This window comes from Myxocyprinus asiaticus, chromosome 2 (genome assembly GCF_019703515.2).
Source record: "Myxocyprinus asiaticus isolate MX2 ecotype Aquarium Trade chromosome 2, UBuf_Myxa_2, whole genome shotgun sequence".
Classification (NCBI taxonomy): Eukaryota; Metazoa; Chordata; class Actinopteri; order Cypriniformes; family Catostomidae; genus Myxocyprinus; species Myxocyprinus asiaticus.
Genome location: NC_059345.1, coordinates 61,487,486 through 61,508,078, shown reverse-complemented (window position 1 = coordinate 61,508,078; position 20,593 = coordinate 61,487,486). Strand labels below are relative to the sequence as shown.

Below are 20,593 nucleotides of genomic sequence, written 5' to 3'. Positions count from 1 at the left end.
TTTTTTACTATAAATCTCCACTTTCACATTCTTCTGTTTTTGGCAATTAACATTTTTCATGCATATCGCCATCTACTGGGAAGTAAAGAGAATTTATAGTAAGAAAAAGGACTTAAATATTAATCTGTTTTTCACCCACACCTATAATGTTGCTTCTGAAGATATGGATTTAACCACAGGAGTTGTATGGATCACTTCTTTGCTGCCTTTGTGCTTTCTGGACCTTCAAGGTTTTGGAGCCAGTTGACTTGTATTTTATGGACCTACAGAGCTATTCTTCTAAAAATCTTTGTTTGTGTTTAGCAGTAGAAAGAAATTCATACACATCTGGGATGGCATGAGGGTGAGCCTCTTATTTCTTTCTTTTATTTGTTAAATCTCCGTTAGTGAATCCGACGTGACGCCATGCGAGAAGCAGACGTGTGAATCACGAGCTCTGCGCACTTTGCTGTTTTTTTTTATTATTTTCATGTTATAATCCGGTGAGATTCGATACACCCAGTACGTATTTGTTCTTTGAGGTAAACATGGCAAAGAAGTCAAAATCCTCTGGCTCTGGAGACATTAAAAGACACTTATGTACTCAAGATGAAACCTCTAGGCCTGCAGACCGGGGACTCAAAGGTTGTTGCTGACTTGGAGGATCTCACTGTAATATGTCGATCGATTACGGCGATGGAATACAATTCTCTGAGTTGGTCACAAGAGTGACAGAAGTTGAGAAATGAATCGATTATCTGGAGTCTTCGGAAAGGGAATTATACGCTAATCCGCCCATGTCCAAAATTGTTGTGGAAAATCTTTTGGAAAAACTTGAAGATTTGGAAAATAGGAGCCGAAGGAATAACATACGAATTGTTGGAATACCTGAGCATGAAGAAGGCCGAGATATGGTGAAATTCCAAGACGAGCTCTTCCCGAGTCTGCTCGATATAACAAGCCATAAACTGGAAATCAAGCGAGCTCAGAGTCCCTGCTCGCAGATCTGCAGAGGGAGACAGGCCCTGATCAATTCTGGCCAAATTTCTGAGATCATCCGATAAAGATCTCATGTTGCGCCATGCGAGGAGCAAGAGAAAGCTTTCTTGGAAGAATCACAATATTTTCTTGTTCCCGGACTTTGCGAATGCGTCGAGAGAAATGCGATCGATTCAAGGAAATGTAAGAAACTCTTACATCAACGGAAGATTGATTTTGCACTGTTGTTTCCGGCAAAACTGAGAATAGAAACAAAGGATGGTCACAGAGTATTTACGTGTCCAAAGCAAGCACTCTCTTACAATGGGTGAGTAAGCCATTTGGGGTTTTACTCGCTGTGCTTACTCTGGCTGTCTGAGGAAGCTGGGCGCCATTTTTGTTTCTTTTTGCATTGGCTCCATCTAGCAGCTGGAGTTTGTTTTTGCATGGACGGATGATCGCTTTTACACTGAAGTTCCCGGCCAGATTGAGAATGGACACTAAGAATGACTGCAAAATATTTTCACGCCTACACAAAGGATGTCTTTTATAAAGTTGACGGACTGAGTAAGTCTCGGTGTATTTCTTTTTATTTATTTTTTTTTATGCAGCCTCCGAGTGAATTTGATTCGCTCAATACACACTTGACCATTCGAGAAACCGGGGCGTCTGTTTTGTTTTTTGTGTTTTTTTTGCGTTGGTTCAGCCTGGCGGCTGGAGCTTGTTTTGTGGAATAACACTCCTTCGGATCAGCTGTGGATGAATCTGATCGTTCTTTGTGCTTATGCCTCCTGTTGGCTGGAGTTTGTTTTGTGGAGTATTTTTAAGGGACATTAGAATGATTACATCATCTGCTGCACTCATAACAGCTGGCTCACTGAACAATTGTTTATCTGTCCGAGGAAACTTTATATTTATATCTTTATATCAGCTGGAGATTGTTTTGTGGAGGAGCACACCTTCAAGACAGTTTTGTGAATTAATCTACATGTTCTTTGTGTTTATTCTGCCTATTGGCTGGGGTCTGTTTTACAAAGTATTTTCTGTTATGTGGTGTTGCCTTACAAAATTTGTGCAGAAGCACTTCGGCAAAGTTGTCACGGGGGTTCTCGTATGCGTATATGGACCTTTTGAGTTTAGAGGGATTGACGCCGGTTGGCGCTGTCGTGCACGGGATTAATTTGCACGTTTTTCTTTTTTCTGTTTGTTTTGTTCAGGGGGAAGTTCCGGGTTTGATTGTTGCACTAATGTTGGAATGTGGCATGTATAATCTTGTTTTTGACACACAATTTATTTTTTCTATTATATCAAAAAGTCAAATGTTAATATGAGTGGATTGTCTCTCTCTACATGGAATGTGAATGGGTTGGGGCATCCCATAAAATGAAGGAAAGTTATTTCTTTTCTTAAATGTAAGAAATATGATATAGTGTTTCTTCAAGAAATGCATCTTTCCCCACAGGAAGCTTTAGCACTGGCTCAAGTAAGAGCAGGGTCATTATATTGATAAATAAACATTTACAATTCAAATTTCTCAAACAGATTAAAGATAAATCAGGAAGTTTATTGTTTTCGCAGAAATTCAGGGGCAATGGTTGATTTTGGCTATTATTTACGCACCTAACGTTGATGATCAGGGCTTTATAGATCTTGAAGGGATGTTGCAAGCCGCTAGCACCCCTCATGATGTAATATTGGGAGGAGACTTTAATCTTTTGATGGACTCAGTCTTTGATCATAGTGAAGCAAAAGTGTGCAAGCCCCCAAGAGCAACATTGACGCTTCACAGGATGTGTAAAAATCTTGGTCTTACAGATATTTGGAGACTTTTGAACCCATCTGGTAGGGACTATAAATTTTTTTCATCAGTCCATAAGATTTATTCTAGAATAGTTTTTTTTATATATATCAAAGTCCCTCATTTCATCTGTTGTTGATTGCTCAATTGGAAACATCTTAGTCTCAGATCACGCCCTGGTGAGTTTTGAGGTGTTGCCACATACGGAGAAAAAGAAATCATATAGTTGCCGCCTTAATGTGTCCCTTTTGCAAAATCCTGATTTTCAACAAATGTTAAAGACTGAAATCAATGTTTATATGGAGACAAACTGGTCCTGATTATCCTCCGTAGGCATGGCTTGGGAGGCACTTAAGGTGGTCCTTAGGGGTCGGATCATACAGTATGCCTCATTCATCAAAAAATCCAAAGCACGAGAACTCGTGGAATTGGAAGAGAATATTAAAAGTGTCGAGGCAGAGCTGAAGTGCCAAATGTCATCTAATGGCCTCAGAGAACTGACCCATTTGAAATACTATTTTGTTGCGGAAAGTGGAGTTTTGGTTATTCAGGGCAAGACAGTCATATTTTGAGTCGGGAGACGAAGCAGACTTTTGGCTAGATATATAAAACAGAGAGAGTCTTTTTCTACCATTCCCTCATTGAAATCGGCTGGTGGTGAAATTTTTCCTCGGCCACTGACATTAATAATGCTTTTAAAGAATTCTATCTTGATCTCTATAGTTCCACATCTTCATCCAATGATGAAGATATTAGGAACTTTGTGGAACCATTAGAACTCCCTAAAATGATGACTGAGCAAAAAAATTCTCTTGATTCTCAAATAACCTTGGAGATTGACAAGGTAATTAAGGCCTTACCTACAGGCAAGGCTCCAGGGCCAGATGGCTTTGCAGCTGAATTTTTTAGATCTTTGTAGAGCCGAGGAGGGCGGGGCCGGGCTGGAATGAGACACACCCGGTCCCCAATCAGCCTGATGGGGGGGCGCGAGGGATAAAGGCGGCCGGGGACGATAGTTCGAGAGAGAGAGAATTGCAGGCAGCTGTACTGTGTGTTTTTAGTTGTGTGTTTTTGGTTGTGATTTTGTTTAATAAATTGTTATTTAAGTTGTCAAGCCGGTTCTCGCCTCCTCCTTTCCACTAAACCCCGTTTACACTGGTGCCGAAACCCGGGAAGGAGGAGGGATTCCCGTCGCAGGGTCCTCGACACTGCTGTCCACCCCGGGGAGCGCCGCTGCCGTCCGACGGGGGACGGAGTAGCCCGACCACCCGGAAGTGGGGAACGGCCGCCGTCCGCGAGGCAAGTGGGGACGGGACTCCCCGACCGCCTGGAGCGAGGGAGCCGCTGCCGGGGGCGGAGGAGTGCCCTGCCGTCCCCCGGGAACGCGGAGGGGTCGAGAGAAGACCGCCGTCCGCGGGGGGACCATATCATGTGGTCAGTAGTGAATGATCAGGCTATGGTCGCTGCCATCTCACTTGACACCAAAAAGGCATTTGATATGGTAGAATGGGATTATCTTTTTAAGATTTTGGAAATATATGGGTTCGGGAATACTTTTATTGGATGGATTAATTTACTTTATAGACACCCGGCAGCAGCGGTACAACAAATGGATTAATTTCAGATTATTTTACTCTGAATAGGGGCACCCGGCAGGGTTGCTCTCTTTCGCCATTACTGTTCTGTCTTGCCCTGGAACCATTTGCAGCCACGATAAGAAAGGATGGTGATTTTCCAGGGGTGGTGGAAGGAGGTGTGGCACATAAGCTTCTGATTTACGCAGATGATATTTTATTATTCGTCTCCGACCCTACTAGATCTATGCCTTGCCTCCACAGAATTATTAATTCCTTTTCTAAATTTTCGGGATACAGAGTTAATTGGTCTAAATCCAAAGCTTTGGCGCTGACAGCGTACTGCCCAGTAACGGCTTTTCAACCGGGCACCTTTCATTGGCTCAAACATGGCATTAAGTTTTTGGGCATTTTATTCCCAGCAAATTTATGTGATTTAGTTCATTTTGACCCTTTAATAAAAAGGTTTGAGCGATGTGGGCAGGTGGGCTTCATTACATTTATCTATGATTGGGAAGGTTAATGTTATTAAAATGAATTGTATTCCAAAATTCAACTACCTGCTACAGTCTCTCCCTGTAGATGTTCCCCTCTCTTATTTCAAACAATTTGATATCATAGTGTCCTTTATTTGGAATGGAAAACGTCCCAGGTTACATTTCAATAAGTTACATAGGCCGATTGACAAGGGTGGGCTAGGCTTACCCAAGATTTGTTTTATTATTATGCATTCAGTTTTAGACATTTGGCTCACTGGTCGCTTCCACCTGAGAGGGCCCCTCCCTGGTTTCTTATTGAACAACAAGTTCTTGCCCCTATTTCGCTATTGCAAAGCTTTTCAATCAAACTAACCGGAGAAGTTAAGTCACACCCCATTATTTCGCATTTGCACATGGTTTGGCTAAAGTGTCCAAAGTGTTTAATTCGGACATTTATTTAAATGTTGCCTCAAGCATATGGCTGAACCCTAAATTACATATTAATAAGTCCCCTTTCTGTTGGTCAGAGTGGACTGGGAGGGGGGTTACTACACTCGGTGTCCTATATGAGAGTGGAGTACTGAGATCTTTTGATAATTTGGTTCAACATTTAAAAATTCCTAGATCCCAATTCTTTAGGTTTTTACAGCTGCGCTACCTGCTCTGTACTGTTTTTGGGAGTGGTGTACACCCCCCTAAAGCGGCAGATACTTTGGAAATGGTGATTACTGCTTATGGGAAAGGTCATGAAGCTTCTGTGTATTACTCCCTGTTAATTCAGAGTCTGGGGGATGGAGCTTCGTCTTCTCTCAAGAGATTATGGGAGAAAGATTTAAACTTGGTATTGGAGGAGGGAGAGTGGGCTAGGATCCTAAAAAGCATCAGGTCTGCATCTAGAGATGCAAGGATCCATCTGATGCAATTTAAGATTTTGCATCGGTTCTACTGGACCCCCTCTACATTGTATAGGCTTGGTTTTAAAGACTCACCCACCTGCTGGCGATGCCAGTCAGAAGACGGGGACACAACCCATGTTTTTTGAGGTTGTATTAAGTTTCAGATATTTTTGTTGAGGATCCAGCATTTTGTGTGTGACGTACTGGACACTCAGTTTTCATTTTGCCCCCGACTTTGTATTTTGGGTGATGGAGGAGTCCTGAATATAGGAGATAAATACATGAAAAGCTGGGTCCTAACCAGCGTGATTGGCAGACAGCTAATCCTTAGGGGATGGAAGTCAACTGATGCACCCTTTTTTTGTGAGTGGTGCACCAAGTTGGGTAAAGTGGCAGCTTTCAAGGAGATGACTACCAGATGGCTGGGGAACCTGTCGAGTTATGGCAGAAAATGGGGCAGTTATTTGTCTCATTTGGAGAGGTCCTAGTGTGGGGCAGTGGAGGGAGACAATTGTTTTATTTTTTTCCCCCTATATGTTGAACTTTGTCTTTATTTATGTACTTGTGTATTTCTATATGTGTGTCATGTGGGTATTTAGTTATTTTATATTTGTATATTGGGGGGGGGGGGGGGTTATAAAGGGTTATAAGTTGATTCCTAATCTATAATTTTGTGGTTAAAATGAATTTAAGTCTGTCTTGGAATCAATAAAATGTTAATAACAAAACAAATATCTCTGTTAGTTACCATGTTGTTTGTTTAAATAACACAAATACCCCTTAAGCATTATAACAATTTGTATGTCAATTAATCAGCATAATTATAATTATTTGTTTGACAATTAATCATAAGCCAAATTTCTTATGCAGAAGAAAGAGTCATACGAGTTTGAGATGGTATAAAGATGAGTAAATGATGATCATTTTTGGGTGAACTATTCCGTTAATAACATGACGATCATGGCGCAAAGACCTCCGTCTAGTGCATGTTTACATAGAAAAACGTATTAATTTAAATTGCGCATGTCTTGTGTCCTTTAAAAACATGATATACCTGTAATGGTTTGGGTCCTGTGATTCTCTGTGTGGGGGTGCTGCTTCCTGTGGGTGGCGTCAGTGGAGGAGGCAGTGCTTCAACTCCCAATGCTGTTCTGTGATTGGGCAAGAGGTCAGTAGGGAGGGGCTGAAGAGGGACAGATGCAGCTAAAGGAGGTGGGCCCTGCAGAGTCAATGCCACATATGTCCCAGCTAAAAGAGAAATAGAAAATGTGATCACTGATGGACTGCCGTTATAACCTTTTTAAAAAATTGTAAACTATGATGCTCACATTTGATCATTTTTACCACCTCCTGATGAGACATGGAAGAAACCAATGAACCATTGACCTGAGAGACAAACAGATAACAAAAATTTTTTTTTATGTTTTAATCATTGCGTCAATAGCATAAACAAAGCAACAGTGTATTTACACCTGAGCTTTAAAAGGGATAGTTCACCCAAAAATGAAAATTCTCTCAACAAGTGTTAGAGAAAGCTGAGATTTATAGTAAAAAATGGACTTCAATATTGATCTGTTTCTTACCCACACTTATTAAATTGCTTCTGAAGATATGGATTAAACAACTGGAGTCGTATTAGATACTTTTTTGCTGCCTTTATATGCGTTTTGGACCATCAAAGTTCTGGCCACCACTCACTTGCATTGTATGGACCTACAGAGTTGAGATATTCTTCTAAAAATCTTCATTTGAGTTCAGCTGAAGAAAGAAAGTCATCTAGTATAGCATGAGGGTGAGCAAATGATGAGAATTTTCATTTGTGGGTGAACTATCCCTTTAATGCAGACCCGAGTCTATTTGACATCAGAGTTTGATTTGTTTGGTTGGTGTGAATGCTGTTTCCAAACCTGATATGCACAGTGCACACCAAGTAAACACATCTGTGCATACATGAAAATGGGGTCTGGTGCATGGTTCATGTGGAGTAGGATAATCTATACATTTTGACACAATGTTGCTTAAATGCATTTAAGAAAACGTAATGAATCAAAATATGAAAACATACGTTAAACAAACGTAGCATTACTCTGGCAATATCAGGATAACAAACATCATGTGTGCTAATAGATTCATATTTGTGAATTAACATGACAAAAAAAACAGCCTCAAAAGTCATTACAAAAGCGAAAGTTCATCAATGAGTGAAACTAAAACTAACTTTAACATACTAATTAAAACAGTTTTGCATTTTTTTGTGGATAACATTGTGAATATGAAATGATGTGTATTTGTGCATTTTGATGCGTTTGATGTGCAAAACCCTTCCAAAGACATAGCGACACATGGTTAAATGACACAGAGTTAGGGCTGCACGATTATGACAAAAATCATAACTGTCGATTATTTCCCTTGATATTGTAATTGCAATTAATTTTGCTTAATTTAATTTACATTAAAATACTTATTTTAGGTGGATCAATTGGATGACAATTGCATGATATGCATGCTACACATCCAAAACACATTTTTTACTTTTTATGTTTTATATATCAAGACTACCATATTTTCCAGAAATAAAGTCGCACCTGACTACAAGCTGCACCTGGTCAAAATCGTGTTGTTCAGAGAAAAACAAAAACGGTGATAAGTCGCATCTTTGTATATGTCATCGGATGAGGCCGATGACAGTGGTGTCGTCTGCAAACTTCAGGAGATTGACAGAGGGGTCCTTGGCGATGCAGTCATTGGTGTAGAGGGAGAAGAGTAGTGGGGAGAGCACACATCCCTTGGGGGCACCAGTGCTGATTGTACAGGTGCTGGAAGTGAGTTTCCCCTGTCTCAAGCTGCTGCCTGTCCGTAAGAAAGCTGGTAATCCACTGACAGATAGACATGGGAACAGAGAGTTGGTGTAATTTTTTCTGGAGTATAGCTGGGATGATGGTGTTGAAAGCCGAACTGAAGTCCACAAAAAGGATCCTTGCATATGTCCCTGGTCTGTCCAGATGTTGCAGGATATAATGCAATCCCATGTTGACTGCATCATCCACAGACCTGTTTGCTCCATAAGCAAGTTGAAGGGGATCTAGAAAGGGTCCAGTTATGTTCTTCAGGTGGGCCAACACCAGTCTCTCAAATGATTTCATGACCACAGACGTCAGGGCGACAGGTCTGTAGTCATTAAGTCCTGTGATTTTTGGTTTCTTTGGGACAGGAATAATGACTGAGCGTTTGAAGCAGCATGGGACTTCACACTGCTCCAGTGATCTATTGAAGACCAGCTGGTTAGCACAGGATTGAAGACATGCTGGTGAGAAGCCATCTGGGCCTGAAGCTTTCCTTGTCTTTTGTTTCCGAAAGTCGCGGCTCACATCATCTTCACAGATCTTAAGTGCAGGTTGAGTACCAGGAGGGGGGAGGAGGGGGGTTGCAGGAGGTGTTGGTGTTTGTGTGAAGTGAAGGTCAGAGTGGGTGTGGGCCTTTCAAATCTACAGTAGAACACATTCAGGTCGTCAGCCAGTTGTTGGTCCACCACAGGGTTGGGAGTTGTTTCATGCCACTCCACACTGATGCAGGGTCGTTAGCTGAAAACTTGTTTTTCAGCTTCTCAGAGTATCTACTTTTAGCCACTCTGATTTCCTTGTTCAGTGTGTTCCTGGCCTGATTGTACAAGACTTTATTCCCACCCCTGTAAGCATCCTCTTTGGCCTGTCGAAGCTGCCTGAGCTCTGCTGTAAACCACGGTTTGTCATTGTTGAACTTTAAATAAGTCCTAGTAGGAATGCACATATCCTCACAGAAACTGATATATGATGTAACAGTATCGGTGAGCTCGTCCAGGTCTGTGACTGCAGCCTCAAAAACACTCCAATCTGTGCAATCAAAGCAGGCTTGTAGTTCCCGCTCTGCTTCATTGGTCCATCTCTTTACAGTCTTTACAACTGGCTTGGTTGATTTTAATTTCTGCCTGTAGGTTGGAAGAAGATGAACCAGACAGTGATCAGAGAGCCCCAAAGCTGCTCTAGGGACAGAGCGATATGCATCCTTTATTGTTGTGTAGCAATGATCCAGTATGTTCCTGTCTCTGGTGGGGTATGTAATGTGCTGTTTTTATTTGGGCAGTTCACGTGTGAGATTTGCTTTGTTAAAATCCCCAAGAATAATAATAACTGAGTTCGGGTATTGTTGTCCTGTGTCTGTGATTTGATCAGCCAGCTGTTGCAGCACTGTGTTCACACACGTTTGGCGCGATATACACACTCGCCAGAATAAACGAGGAAAACTCCCACGGCGAGTAGAAAGGCTTACAGTTAATAAAGAGCACTTCCAAATTAGGACAGCACATCCTCTTTAATGTTGTTACATCTGTACACCAACTTTCATTGATGTAAAAGCATGTTCCACTGCCTCTCATTTTCCCCGTAAACTCCACGATGCGATCCACTCTGAACAGCTGAAAGCCCGGCAGATGAAATGCGCTGTCTGGAATGGCTTCACTCAGCCAGAATCATACACAGAAGCGAGCAATGGACATGTCTCTGATTGGTTAAAATGATCAACCACTGCAAAAACATATGTTAAATAGAAAATGAAACAGAAAATTGACAACATGAGTAGACCTACATGAACTGCTATAATTGACACTTTTGATGATTAGTTAATTGTGCCAGCTGTAACTAATCTCGATTATATATTCGATTAATTGTGCAGCCCTAGACAGAGTGATAATTCAAATAATAATTAAAATGTTTTTGTCAGGAATTGGTAAGATTTGCAATGTTAAGAAAACATGCAAGCACACCTCTAAATGCTTCTTCAGATTTGATGTGAAACGTTTGCAGTGGACAGGATATTATGTTTTGGAAGGCAAAACTTAGTATCCTATTTTTAGAGTTAATATTGCAGAGTAATGTTTATGCTCTTTAAAAGTTAAATGATTTTCGCTCCATCTACTACGTAATTATAGCCACCTGGTAAGTGTCTAGTACAAGGAGCTTTAAAGCGGCTAGTATCAGGTTTGTGTGTGCAGTTCCACAACTGTCCCTTCCCTCCCTCTCACCAAGTCCACGGAGAGTGGTCCGATTTTTTTCTTCTTTAGATTGCAATGAAAACTTACTGACCCATGAGATAAGAGCTTTTTGTCCTTTTCCAGAGTCACTGCAGCTGCTCAATTCAGTGCGTTGGTGGCGCTAATCAACTAGCAAACAATGGCATTGGACGTGAAGCTGATACACACCACTGAAAATCATACAGTTGCAGTTCATGAACCCTTTGTACTGCAAACATAAACCCAGTCTGTTTTTTCAAGTCTGCTTATGGTGTTTTGTCTTTGTACATTATTTCATATGTACTGTATATTACTGTATAGCCTTGACGAGTGGGCGGGACATGTCGAACAACTCAGCACTTTTTTAAAAATATAGCCAACAGGATTTTGTTTACAGCCACACACACACATAACCCTTCTACATCATGCTCATGTCAGAGCCGGTTACTGGGGAAACTGAGAACCGATCTCAATCCCGGCATGCTTTTCCACTTACTTGAAAACCGAACGATGATCTAACTGACAAAATTAATAACCAGCCCACAAACGCACACAGCACATTGCCGCGTTGCTTAAGACGAGGCTGAAGCCACTGTGCAAGTACAATGCGGTATATATGAGAAACAAGAGAGAGAAAAAATATAATAAAAAAAAAACAAAAAAATATTTCAACGTTTTGAAACAATAAACTAAATAAAAACAATAAAGAAACATCCCAGGTCACCTCCAAAAAATGCCTGGATTAATAAATTATAAACTCCAGCAATTTTCTCCACATCTGAATGATGCACTCAAACACAACAGTGAATTTGCTGTTATTCCTCCTTTGAAACATACAAATTGAAGCCAGCAGGCCCATAACCAAGGAAGTTTGGGGAATTAAACAGGGTTTTAGGAGGGAAACGGACAAAAATACTTCTTCAGCATCTCTGCGGCAAGTTTGTGTACATGACATGCTCTTGAAGGGGCGGGGTTAAAACTGACTAAAAACCTTTAACTATTGGCTACGGTCTCGCACATACCTCAGCAGAGAGAAGTCAGTCATATCAGCGGAAGAGCAAGTTATTACATTTTGATTAAAGATTACGAAGTCCAAAAATGTATTTAAAAAAAAAATAAAAAAAATAAAAAAAATAAAATATATCTCGATTAGGGGCATAAAAATGCAACGATGCATCGCGGTGCATAGATCTATCACAGAAATGTCGATGCATAGATACAGAATTTAAGAATCGATTATCATTACAAAATAATACCCAATGTGACCGTTCATATACACAAGCCTGCTCGCAACAGACATGGAGTGGAGCATGCGAGACTGAAGGGGAAGGAAGTGCATTTTGAAATAAAAAATGTTTATCCTGCCGAGTTCAACCTGCGAACCTACATAAGATTAAGCCTGTCACAATTATTAAATAATCGTCTGATTATTGTGCACGTAAAATTCCAATCACATTTTCATGTCCAAATAAGGGATTTTTATGCAAATATATATCTCACTCCGAGCTTCTCACTGACCCGCACTGAGGATGTCACTCAGAGCAGCTCATGAATTGCGCGTGAAGTTTAACCACTTCTCAAATCGCTCTGATGCGTGCGTCGTCTGCAGAAACTCACGCCAAACTCCTGCATAAATATAAATGAGGTATAAACTTATCTTAAATTTTGACAGTGAACATAAAGCGGTGATTTCACTTTTATTGGGCCTGGGTAGCTCAGCGAGTATTGATGCTGACTACCACCCCTGGAGTTGCGACTTCGAATCCAGGGCGTGCTGAGTGCCAGGTCTCTTAAGCAACCAAATTGGCCAAATCAGTTGCTAGGGAGGGTAGAGTCACATGTGGTAACGTGCTCAACAAGCCACGTGATAAGATGCGCGGATTGACGGTCTCAGACGTGGATGCAACTGAAAAAAACAAAAAAAACAAAAAGATCATGCAATGGCAAATGTTCCTGAATCCTGGTCACTGCGAGACCGCAGTGTTAATACATGCAGTGTTAATGACACGCAATGACACAGAGGAGCCCTGTGTCACACCCGAGATGATAGAATGAAGAAACACAAAAGGCCTTCATGTGAAAGGCTTGTGGGTTTAATCGAAGAGACTTAAAATAAAGTAAAAGAATTTAGGACAGAAATATTTTACTCTTGCATAAAAAATAATATAATAGCTATTCAAGTTGGCCGGGGTAAAAAAAAAACAAGTGGAAATGTAAAATGGACCAAGAGTTGACCAAAAGGAGAGATATTTTATTATTTAGAAATATTTTGATATTTAAAAATGTTTTCCTGTCATTCATAAATTTTAAAGCCTTAAAAGGGAATCATATATCCACGTTTTATTATTTGATTTATATATCTGACGTTAAATAAAAAAAAACTTAAGGTGTATGAAAGACACATACACCTTAAGAAATATGACAATTTATAAAAGCCCTAAAACAGACAATTAATCGTCATAATCACAATCATCTGACCAAAGTCAGTTCATTGCCTTCTTCCCCGATAATTATATATTAGGTTAATATTGCTTTTGTATCTCCATAAAATGCATTATTTGTTATCAGTACACAACCTTGGTGTCATTTTTGATCCAGCTCTTAAAGTTGCATTCTAGCATCTGCGTAACATAGCACGCCTCCGTCACATCATAAATCGTAAGGATGCTGAGACTTTAGTGCATGTGTTCATTACCACACGTATTGACTACTGCAATTCCCTTTTAATCGGTTTACCATCCAAAACAATCAGTAGACTTCAGTACATTCAAAACTCAGCAACTAGAGTTTTCACTCACACTTCAAGGAATTCACACATTACATGTGTCACCATTTTACATAAGCTACACTGGCTATCCGTATCATCCTGTATACAGTACAAAATCCTCTATCTGAACTATAAAGCCCTTAATGGTCTTGCCCCTTCATATCAGTCTGAACTTCTCCATCCTTATACCCCAACATGCACTCTCAGATCCTTTGATACTGATTTACTTGTTGTACCACATTTCCATCTCTCCACTATGGGTGGAAAGTCATTTGCAGTCATTGCTCCTAAACTCAGGAATTCACTCCCTCAGAACCTCTGTGACACTACTATCTCTGTCTTCAACTCTCGTCTTAAAAAATCTGTTCTCATTGTATTTCTTCTCCGTTCCTGAAAATTGTTGATCTCTGGTTGCTTACTGCTCATGAAACTGAAATTGTTGATGTCTGTTTTGTTCTATATGTTGATGTTTGTGTTGCTCTATTTGTCTTGTCTGACACTGATTAATGTTTTCTGTTTATTCCTGAGATTGTAAAGTGTCCTTGAGCTCTGGAAAGGCACTATATAAATTAAACATTATTATTATTTCTCCATAAAACAGTTTAACCATGAATAGAACTTAACTTAAATGTGATTGGTAAGCAGACATGTGGCTGTGAACGAAAACACTCGTTCATTCATTCTCTTTTGATCTTCAATTGTTTGTTGACATATCACCAATAAACTTTGAATTTCGAAATTGTTACTTCAGTCGGGGACGAATGGATGTGTAGTTGTTACACCTAGTCGTGGTGTGCGTTTGGCTTGAGTTGTACGCAAAATGCGTAGCTTGTGAATATACCGTTACCATAAAAATGTGGTTTAACGGTAGTGCAAAATCAAGAAGACTCTAAAAAACTGAAAATGAATACACCTGTGATAAAGAATTAACACAGATACTAAAGATCTAATACTTCATTCTCATTAAATGACATTATTTCAGGAATCGATTTCAAGTTTTTGTAAAGTCTTTTATGTAAGTTGATATGTTTATGCCACGTGCATAACCACCGGTGGCACTCTGTGGTGATTCTAGCAGCCCTAGCAATAAATGTAAAAGTTACATATTCAGACAGCTTTATAGAATGGCTTGATTGATTATAACAGGAGTGATCCAACATTCCCAATCTCCCCGCTGAGGAAATTATTGTGAGCGTTTAAACTACGATACAATTTCAATTTCATCGCTTCTCTCGCGTAGACGCGCTCAGTATCAACAGCACATCTGGATAAGTCACTTCAGGTAAATGTTTGATGTTCTTTGAGAAAATGTATTGACTCTTGAGTCTTATTTAAAAGGATTCAGTTATGACACCTTATTGTTTATTTTCAGTTTTTGCAAATATCTAATTTGTCCCGTTTTAGCTAGACTCTAAAAGGACGTGCTTGTAAATTTTTTTGACAATTCTGGGTTGCCGCTACTGGAAATGCTTCTGAGCCAGACATGCGCAGTAGCATTCTAAAGGCCCAGATATACACTACCGGTCAAAAGTTTTGAAACACTTGACTGAAATGTTTCTCATGATGTTAAAAATATTTTGATCTGAAGGCGTATGCTTAAATGTTTGAAATTAGTTTTGTAGACAAAAATATAATTGTGCCACCATATTAATGTATTTCATTACAAAACTAAATGTAATTTAAAAAAAGTTTTTGAAATTGATGACATGGACCAAATAATAAAGCAGCCAATAAGTGCCCAACATAGATGGGAACTCCTTCAGTACTGTTTAAAAAGCATCCCAGGGTGATACCTCAAGAAGTTGGTTAAGAAAATATCAAGAGTACATGTCTGCAAATTCTAGGCAAAGGGTGACTACTTTGAAGATGCTAAAATATAACACAGTTTTGATTTATTTTGGATTTTGTTTAGTCACAACATAATTCCCATAGTTCCATTTATGTTATTCCATAGTTTTGATGACTTTACTATTATTCTAAAATGTGAAGAAAAAAAAAAATAATAAAAGAAGTGTTTCAAAACTTTTGAAACTTTTGACCGGTAGTGTACTTCATACGGAATCAAAGAATGAACGGGTATGACATGATTTAGAACAAAATCTGGCCAAAAAGGAAGTTTTTGCATTCGATTCGGTGGTTCGTAACATCTCGCCTTGGCGAACTTTTAGGAATAATTCTTACCGGCTGCTAAACACCTTCTTACTGCCATTGGTCTATGTCATTGGTAGGTGTGACCTGAAGCTCCACCTACTACTTTATGTTTTCAGTCAGTATTCAAGATGAACACACCTGCATACAGAGTTATTAGTAAGCTGGTTCAAATTTACCAACATCTGTATGATCGTTCGCATAGAGATATTTTCCATGTCATGCGATTAAAAAAAAAAAATAAAAAAAATCTAATCTACTCTGTATTCTGAATATTAACGCTCTTTTCGCAGAGTATCAGTGTCATGATATATAACAGTGTAATAGGCACATATTCTGGCCGCGTATAGCATGGTACTACATTAGCGTCATGAATTCAGAATGTAAACGACAAATTAAACATTTTCTACTGCAAATATTAATTTAAATCATCATCGAGTGGTTAATACAACTTTTTACTGATCTAGAGTGAACTCTACACATAGAATGAGGCATTAAGTCACTGATAACACATTGTAATTGCACATTTGTTAAGGTTTTACTGAGCGTCCTCATATTTAAATGCTCCTCTAATCGCCTCACACAGCAGTGTGGCCGGTGTCTGAATGTTTTCAAACTTCTATTTACCCCTGAACGAAGAATGAGTAAGAACTTCTACGGAAGTATATTGGGGCCTAAATTCCATTGTTATTATTTACGTCCTTGAAATGGTCTATATTTAAGGAATCTAGCCTAGCTTTCCTCTATTAATTACAGTGTCTTATGATATAGTTATTGTAGCATTATACATTTCTTATTGCTGCTTTTGCATACAGAAATCACCTTCGGCGAGAAGATATCATTCTTTGCATCTCTTACAATGCAACCAACACAAGTGCCATTCTGTGCATGTTACATTTTTGTAATAAAAATAGACAAAAAACGAGAGTAACAGTGATGCAAAAATGCTTTCCATTTTTGAAACCTTTTCCTGAGACGTGGTTCTAACCAATTGAGAATACCTTAATGATTCTGTCTCCTTCATGAACCCCAGCCTTGATCGCTGCTCCACCTGTAAGGCAAAGAAGAAAGAAGGCTTAATAATGATAATTATTTAATATTGTTTTACAACAGAGTTGATGCATAGTGTGTATTACCTGGCCGCACATTCTGCACTAGTTTGATCCGCTCCCCACACACAGTGAAGCCAAACCCCAAATTGTCCCTCTGCACAACTACACATCTTTGGACCAGACCTGTCCGTAAGAGACAGATTGAGTGAAGTAAACAATGAAGTGGTTGGGTAATAGTTATATATTTTATAAAGACCAGAACAACACACTTCATTCACATACAATACATTTGCTTGCTTTACCCGTGCTCTCTGAAGGGAGATCTGGTAGTGTCTCCCTCTCTTGGCCAAGAGAGGACCTGCGCTCAGAGTCTCCTAATGTCAAACTGCTCAACCTTTGAAAGACAGAATCATGAGGTCAAAACTAATGTGGCAACAAACACGAAGGGGAAAATGGAAAAAATATTACGTAGATAAGGACAGTGGACACAAAATTATTGTGCGATGCAAAACAATTACAGTTGGTGAATCAAGGAAAATTCAATATGAGCAAAAGGGGAAGTATTTTGGAGCTCACAAAATTATAGAGTATTCTTATTTAATAAGAACTCATTCAAAAAATATTTAATGCAAAAAATATGCATTATCCATTGTTACATTTTGGAATGGCCTTGCGGCTCTCAAAATGGCCAGCGATATGACTACACATATATCGTGCCGACGATATAAAGTGTAATCGATACAAATTTTGCTTTATAGTGTATATCGTGATATGTAAATATCCATGTGCATGACGTGTGCGTATCTATCAGTGGGCAGGTTGACGTGAGACTGAGAGAATTTAAGAGACATGGACAGGGTTTTTCCAGCATTGAAAATTTCAATATAATTAAAAAGATTCTATGACTTTCCTCTTGCATTAGGCACTTCATAAGCACATTGTTTCCCCTATATGCATTTTGCAGAGGTGCTGCGCCACTGGTGAATTATGAGAGACACTGTTGGGGTTTCACAAGTTCATTTAATACTCAACGCAAAGGGGGTCCTGGGTAGCTCAGCGAGTAAAGATGCGGACTACCACCCCTGGAGTCGCGAGTTTGAATCCAGGGCGTGCTGAGTGAATCCAGCCAGGTCTCCTAAGCAACCAAATTGGCCCTGATGCTAGGGAGGATAGAGTCACATGGGGTAACCTCCTCATGGTCACTATAATGTGGTTCGCTCTCGTGGGGCGAGTGGTGAATTATGCGTGGATGCAGCGGAGAATAGCGTGAAGCCTCCACATGTCTCAGCGGTAATGCGCTCAACAAGCCACATGATAAGATGCATGGTTCGACGGTCTCAGACGCAGAGGAAGCTGAAATTCATCATCTGCCACCCGGATTGAGGCGAGTCACTACACAACCACGAGGACTTAGAAAGCATTGGGGAAATTGGGCATTCCAAATTGGGGAGAAAAATAATATATTTTATATAATTTTATATATATATATATATATATATATATATATATATATATATATATATATTCTTGACGCAACAATGCTTGCCAGCCCCAGTCAGCTGTGTGCTTTGTACACTGCAAAAGGGGCCCCTTCACACACACACACAAACGCACGCACTTACTCAGTGATGTCACTACATAACAACACGTGTCAAACTCGCTTAATTTCAAGTGGCCCGTGAGCTCAATTCTGAAACGTAGGATGGCAGGGATCGCAACGTTTCACTGAACAATCAGTTAGTGCTTTCCTAGTGAATATAAATGAGCCTTCCCCTGTCAAATGCGGAATGAAACAGCACTACACGGGTCAATTCACAACACGGCATAGCAGCACAAGGGCAGAGCAGGTGCGGTAATTCGTGGACTGGTCTCCAAACCAAACAACAGACTATTTTAAATGCGCTTGTAAATCAGTGAGATGCATGGCAGGGATTGCGGAACCCATTTGAATGTGGTACAGAATTGTCTGTTGCAAAACTCCCATGTCTCGGTGATGAAACTAGTTTAAAACAAACAGTCCCCCATATTCTAAATGGCACTGACAAAGAAAACATAAATTAGAAGGCTTTTCAATTCACATATCGCAAAGCTTACAAAAATGTACCATACATTTACTGTAGTAACACTAACTGTACAGTATTACCTATGGTAGTTGTAGCAGAAGAATTTTCTAAAATGTATTTAGACTGCTGTTTTTTCCATTATAAAAATGCCATAGTTCTTTATATAGTAAACACAGATACCATGGTAGTGAGGAGCCATACATGGTTTTACTTGGTTACCATGAACTATTACAATTACAAATATCATTGTTAAAACTATGGATACTAGGAAGAACTATGGTGCATTTTCATAATTATGGACCAAGCTATCAGTTTTCCATCTGTTTAAAATCTGTACTCTTGTATTGCTCTCTGATTGTAGGAAAATGTAAGTTATTTTCTTTGCCTTCAGAAATCCCAAGACATGGCTGTAGTTTAATTTGTAGGAGTAATCTGTAAAGACCCAATTTAGTCACACTGTCAGAATATTTCAATTTAGCCATATAAAAATAAGATATTTCCACGGATGTTACTGTTGTTAATTTCAAAATTTTCATCTGCATCCCAACTTCAAAATCAATGCTGTACTGTCAAATGTGCATTTCAATGCGATAATACAGGTCTGGCATTGCGGGCTTGTGGACATGCGCAAAACAGCACCGCTGCTGAAAACATTCTAGGTGAAACACTGCAAGACTTCACATCTGTGCAACTGTGTTTAACATTAGTGTAGTGAGTGCTATCTCTGACGCATGCAAGTGCACGCGAGTCTAGCAGGCTTTCCGAAATTTGCACTCCAAAGACAGGGGAGCACAGAGCGGAATCACTCGTGCAACTCAAAATCACAGTGCAGGTGACAAAACTTTGATTTTTTTTTTTTTTTTTTACCTTAAAGCACTATAAAAGTAAGTCAAACATCAAGCGGCTAGACAGCCCGACATTCTAACCGCCACTATAACACCGTGTGCATCAAACATGATATCCAACGTTTGTCGGCTCCTGTTTCACTCTCTGTTCAAACTGACAAGCCAAACAATCTATGGTAAAATGGTTTCAATGTTTATATCGATCTATTTAAAATGGGGGCGGACTTACGCGAAAAGTGACTTTAATAATTATTCTGTCACTGATATTTTAAAATGAGTATATGCTGAACATAAGCAACTTGTGCTTGGTTAAAAATGTGCATATTATTTTATTGAAAGACCCCATTTGAAATCCATGTATCAAATATGATACAACAGGCTTTTGAGGTATCTCTCTAAAATCATTCCATTCCATTCATGCCCACCACAAAAAAAGCACTTTGCAAATTCTGTCATATATGTTTTATAAGATATATTTAAAGTGTGAATTAATATTTCTGTGAATATTCATATATGCAGCCTGCTCTGTCATTATAAACATCTCACTATTTTACATTACAAGCTATTATGAAGTCATCTTACCATAAGTTCCAGAGACCCAGCGAAAAATGTTTTACAATTCCAGCTTTATGGATGTGACATTTGCAGTGAAAATATGAAATTTAACTTAAGTACTCATTACCAGTATATCAAAATATTTTTATGTATAATCATAGACCCTGCAGATAGAGTCCAGACATCAGAATATTTTCAGACTGGACAAGTTTTTTTCCCAGTTTAGTTCGGGACATGAGCTTGCATTACAGATGTGAAAAAAAAATGGAAGATTCTGGGAGACCACGCAATTTGTAAAAATGCACAATTCAAAAATAATAATAGCCACAGAATTTAGAAGGGTTGGCACTCCTAAGAACATGTAATATTTATTTTTTATTCATTGTCGTTTTCACATAAATTGGGGAAAACGGGC

General features: G+C 39.4%; 1 protein-coding gene across 7 annotated transcripts in view; it reads right to left on the bottom strand.

Moving 5' to 3' along the window:
- Positions 1–20,593, bottom strand: part of arhgef11 (Rho guanine nucleotide exchange factor (GEF) 11) — a 121,359-nt gene that overhangs the window by 80,192 nt on the left and 20,574 nt on the right. For all 7 annotated transcript variants that reach the window (XR_007899297.1, XM_051718289.1, XM_051718296.1 and 4 more), the window contains 5 exons: positions 17,018–17,109; positions 16,800–16,898; positions 16,665–16,714; positions 7,033–7,090; positions 6,759–6,952 (listed from right to left, as the gene is read on the bottom strand). Coding sequence is in view for 6 of the 7 variants with exons in the window: in XM_051718289.1 (XP_051574249.1) it covers positions 6,759–6,952; positions 7,033–7,090; positions 16,665–16,714; positions 16,800–16,898; positions 17,018–17,109 (493 nt within the window). In the remaining variant the exon portion in view is untranslated. The remainder of the gene's footprint in view (positions 1–6,758; positions 6,953–7,032; positions 7,091–16,664; positions 16,715–16,799; positions 16,899–17,017; positions 17,110–20,593) is intronic.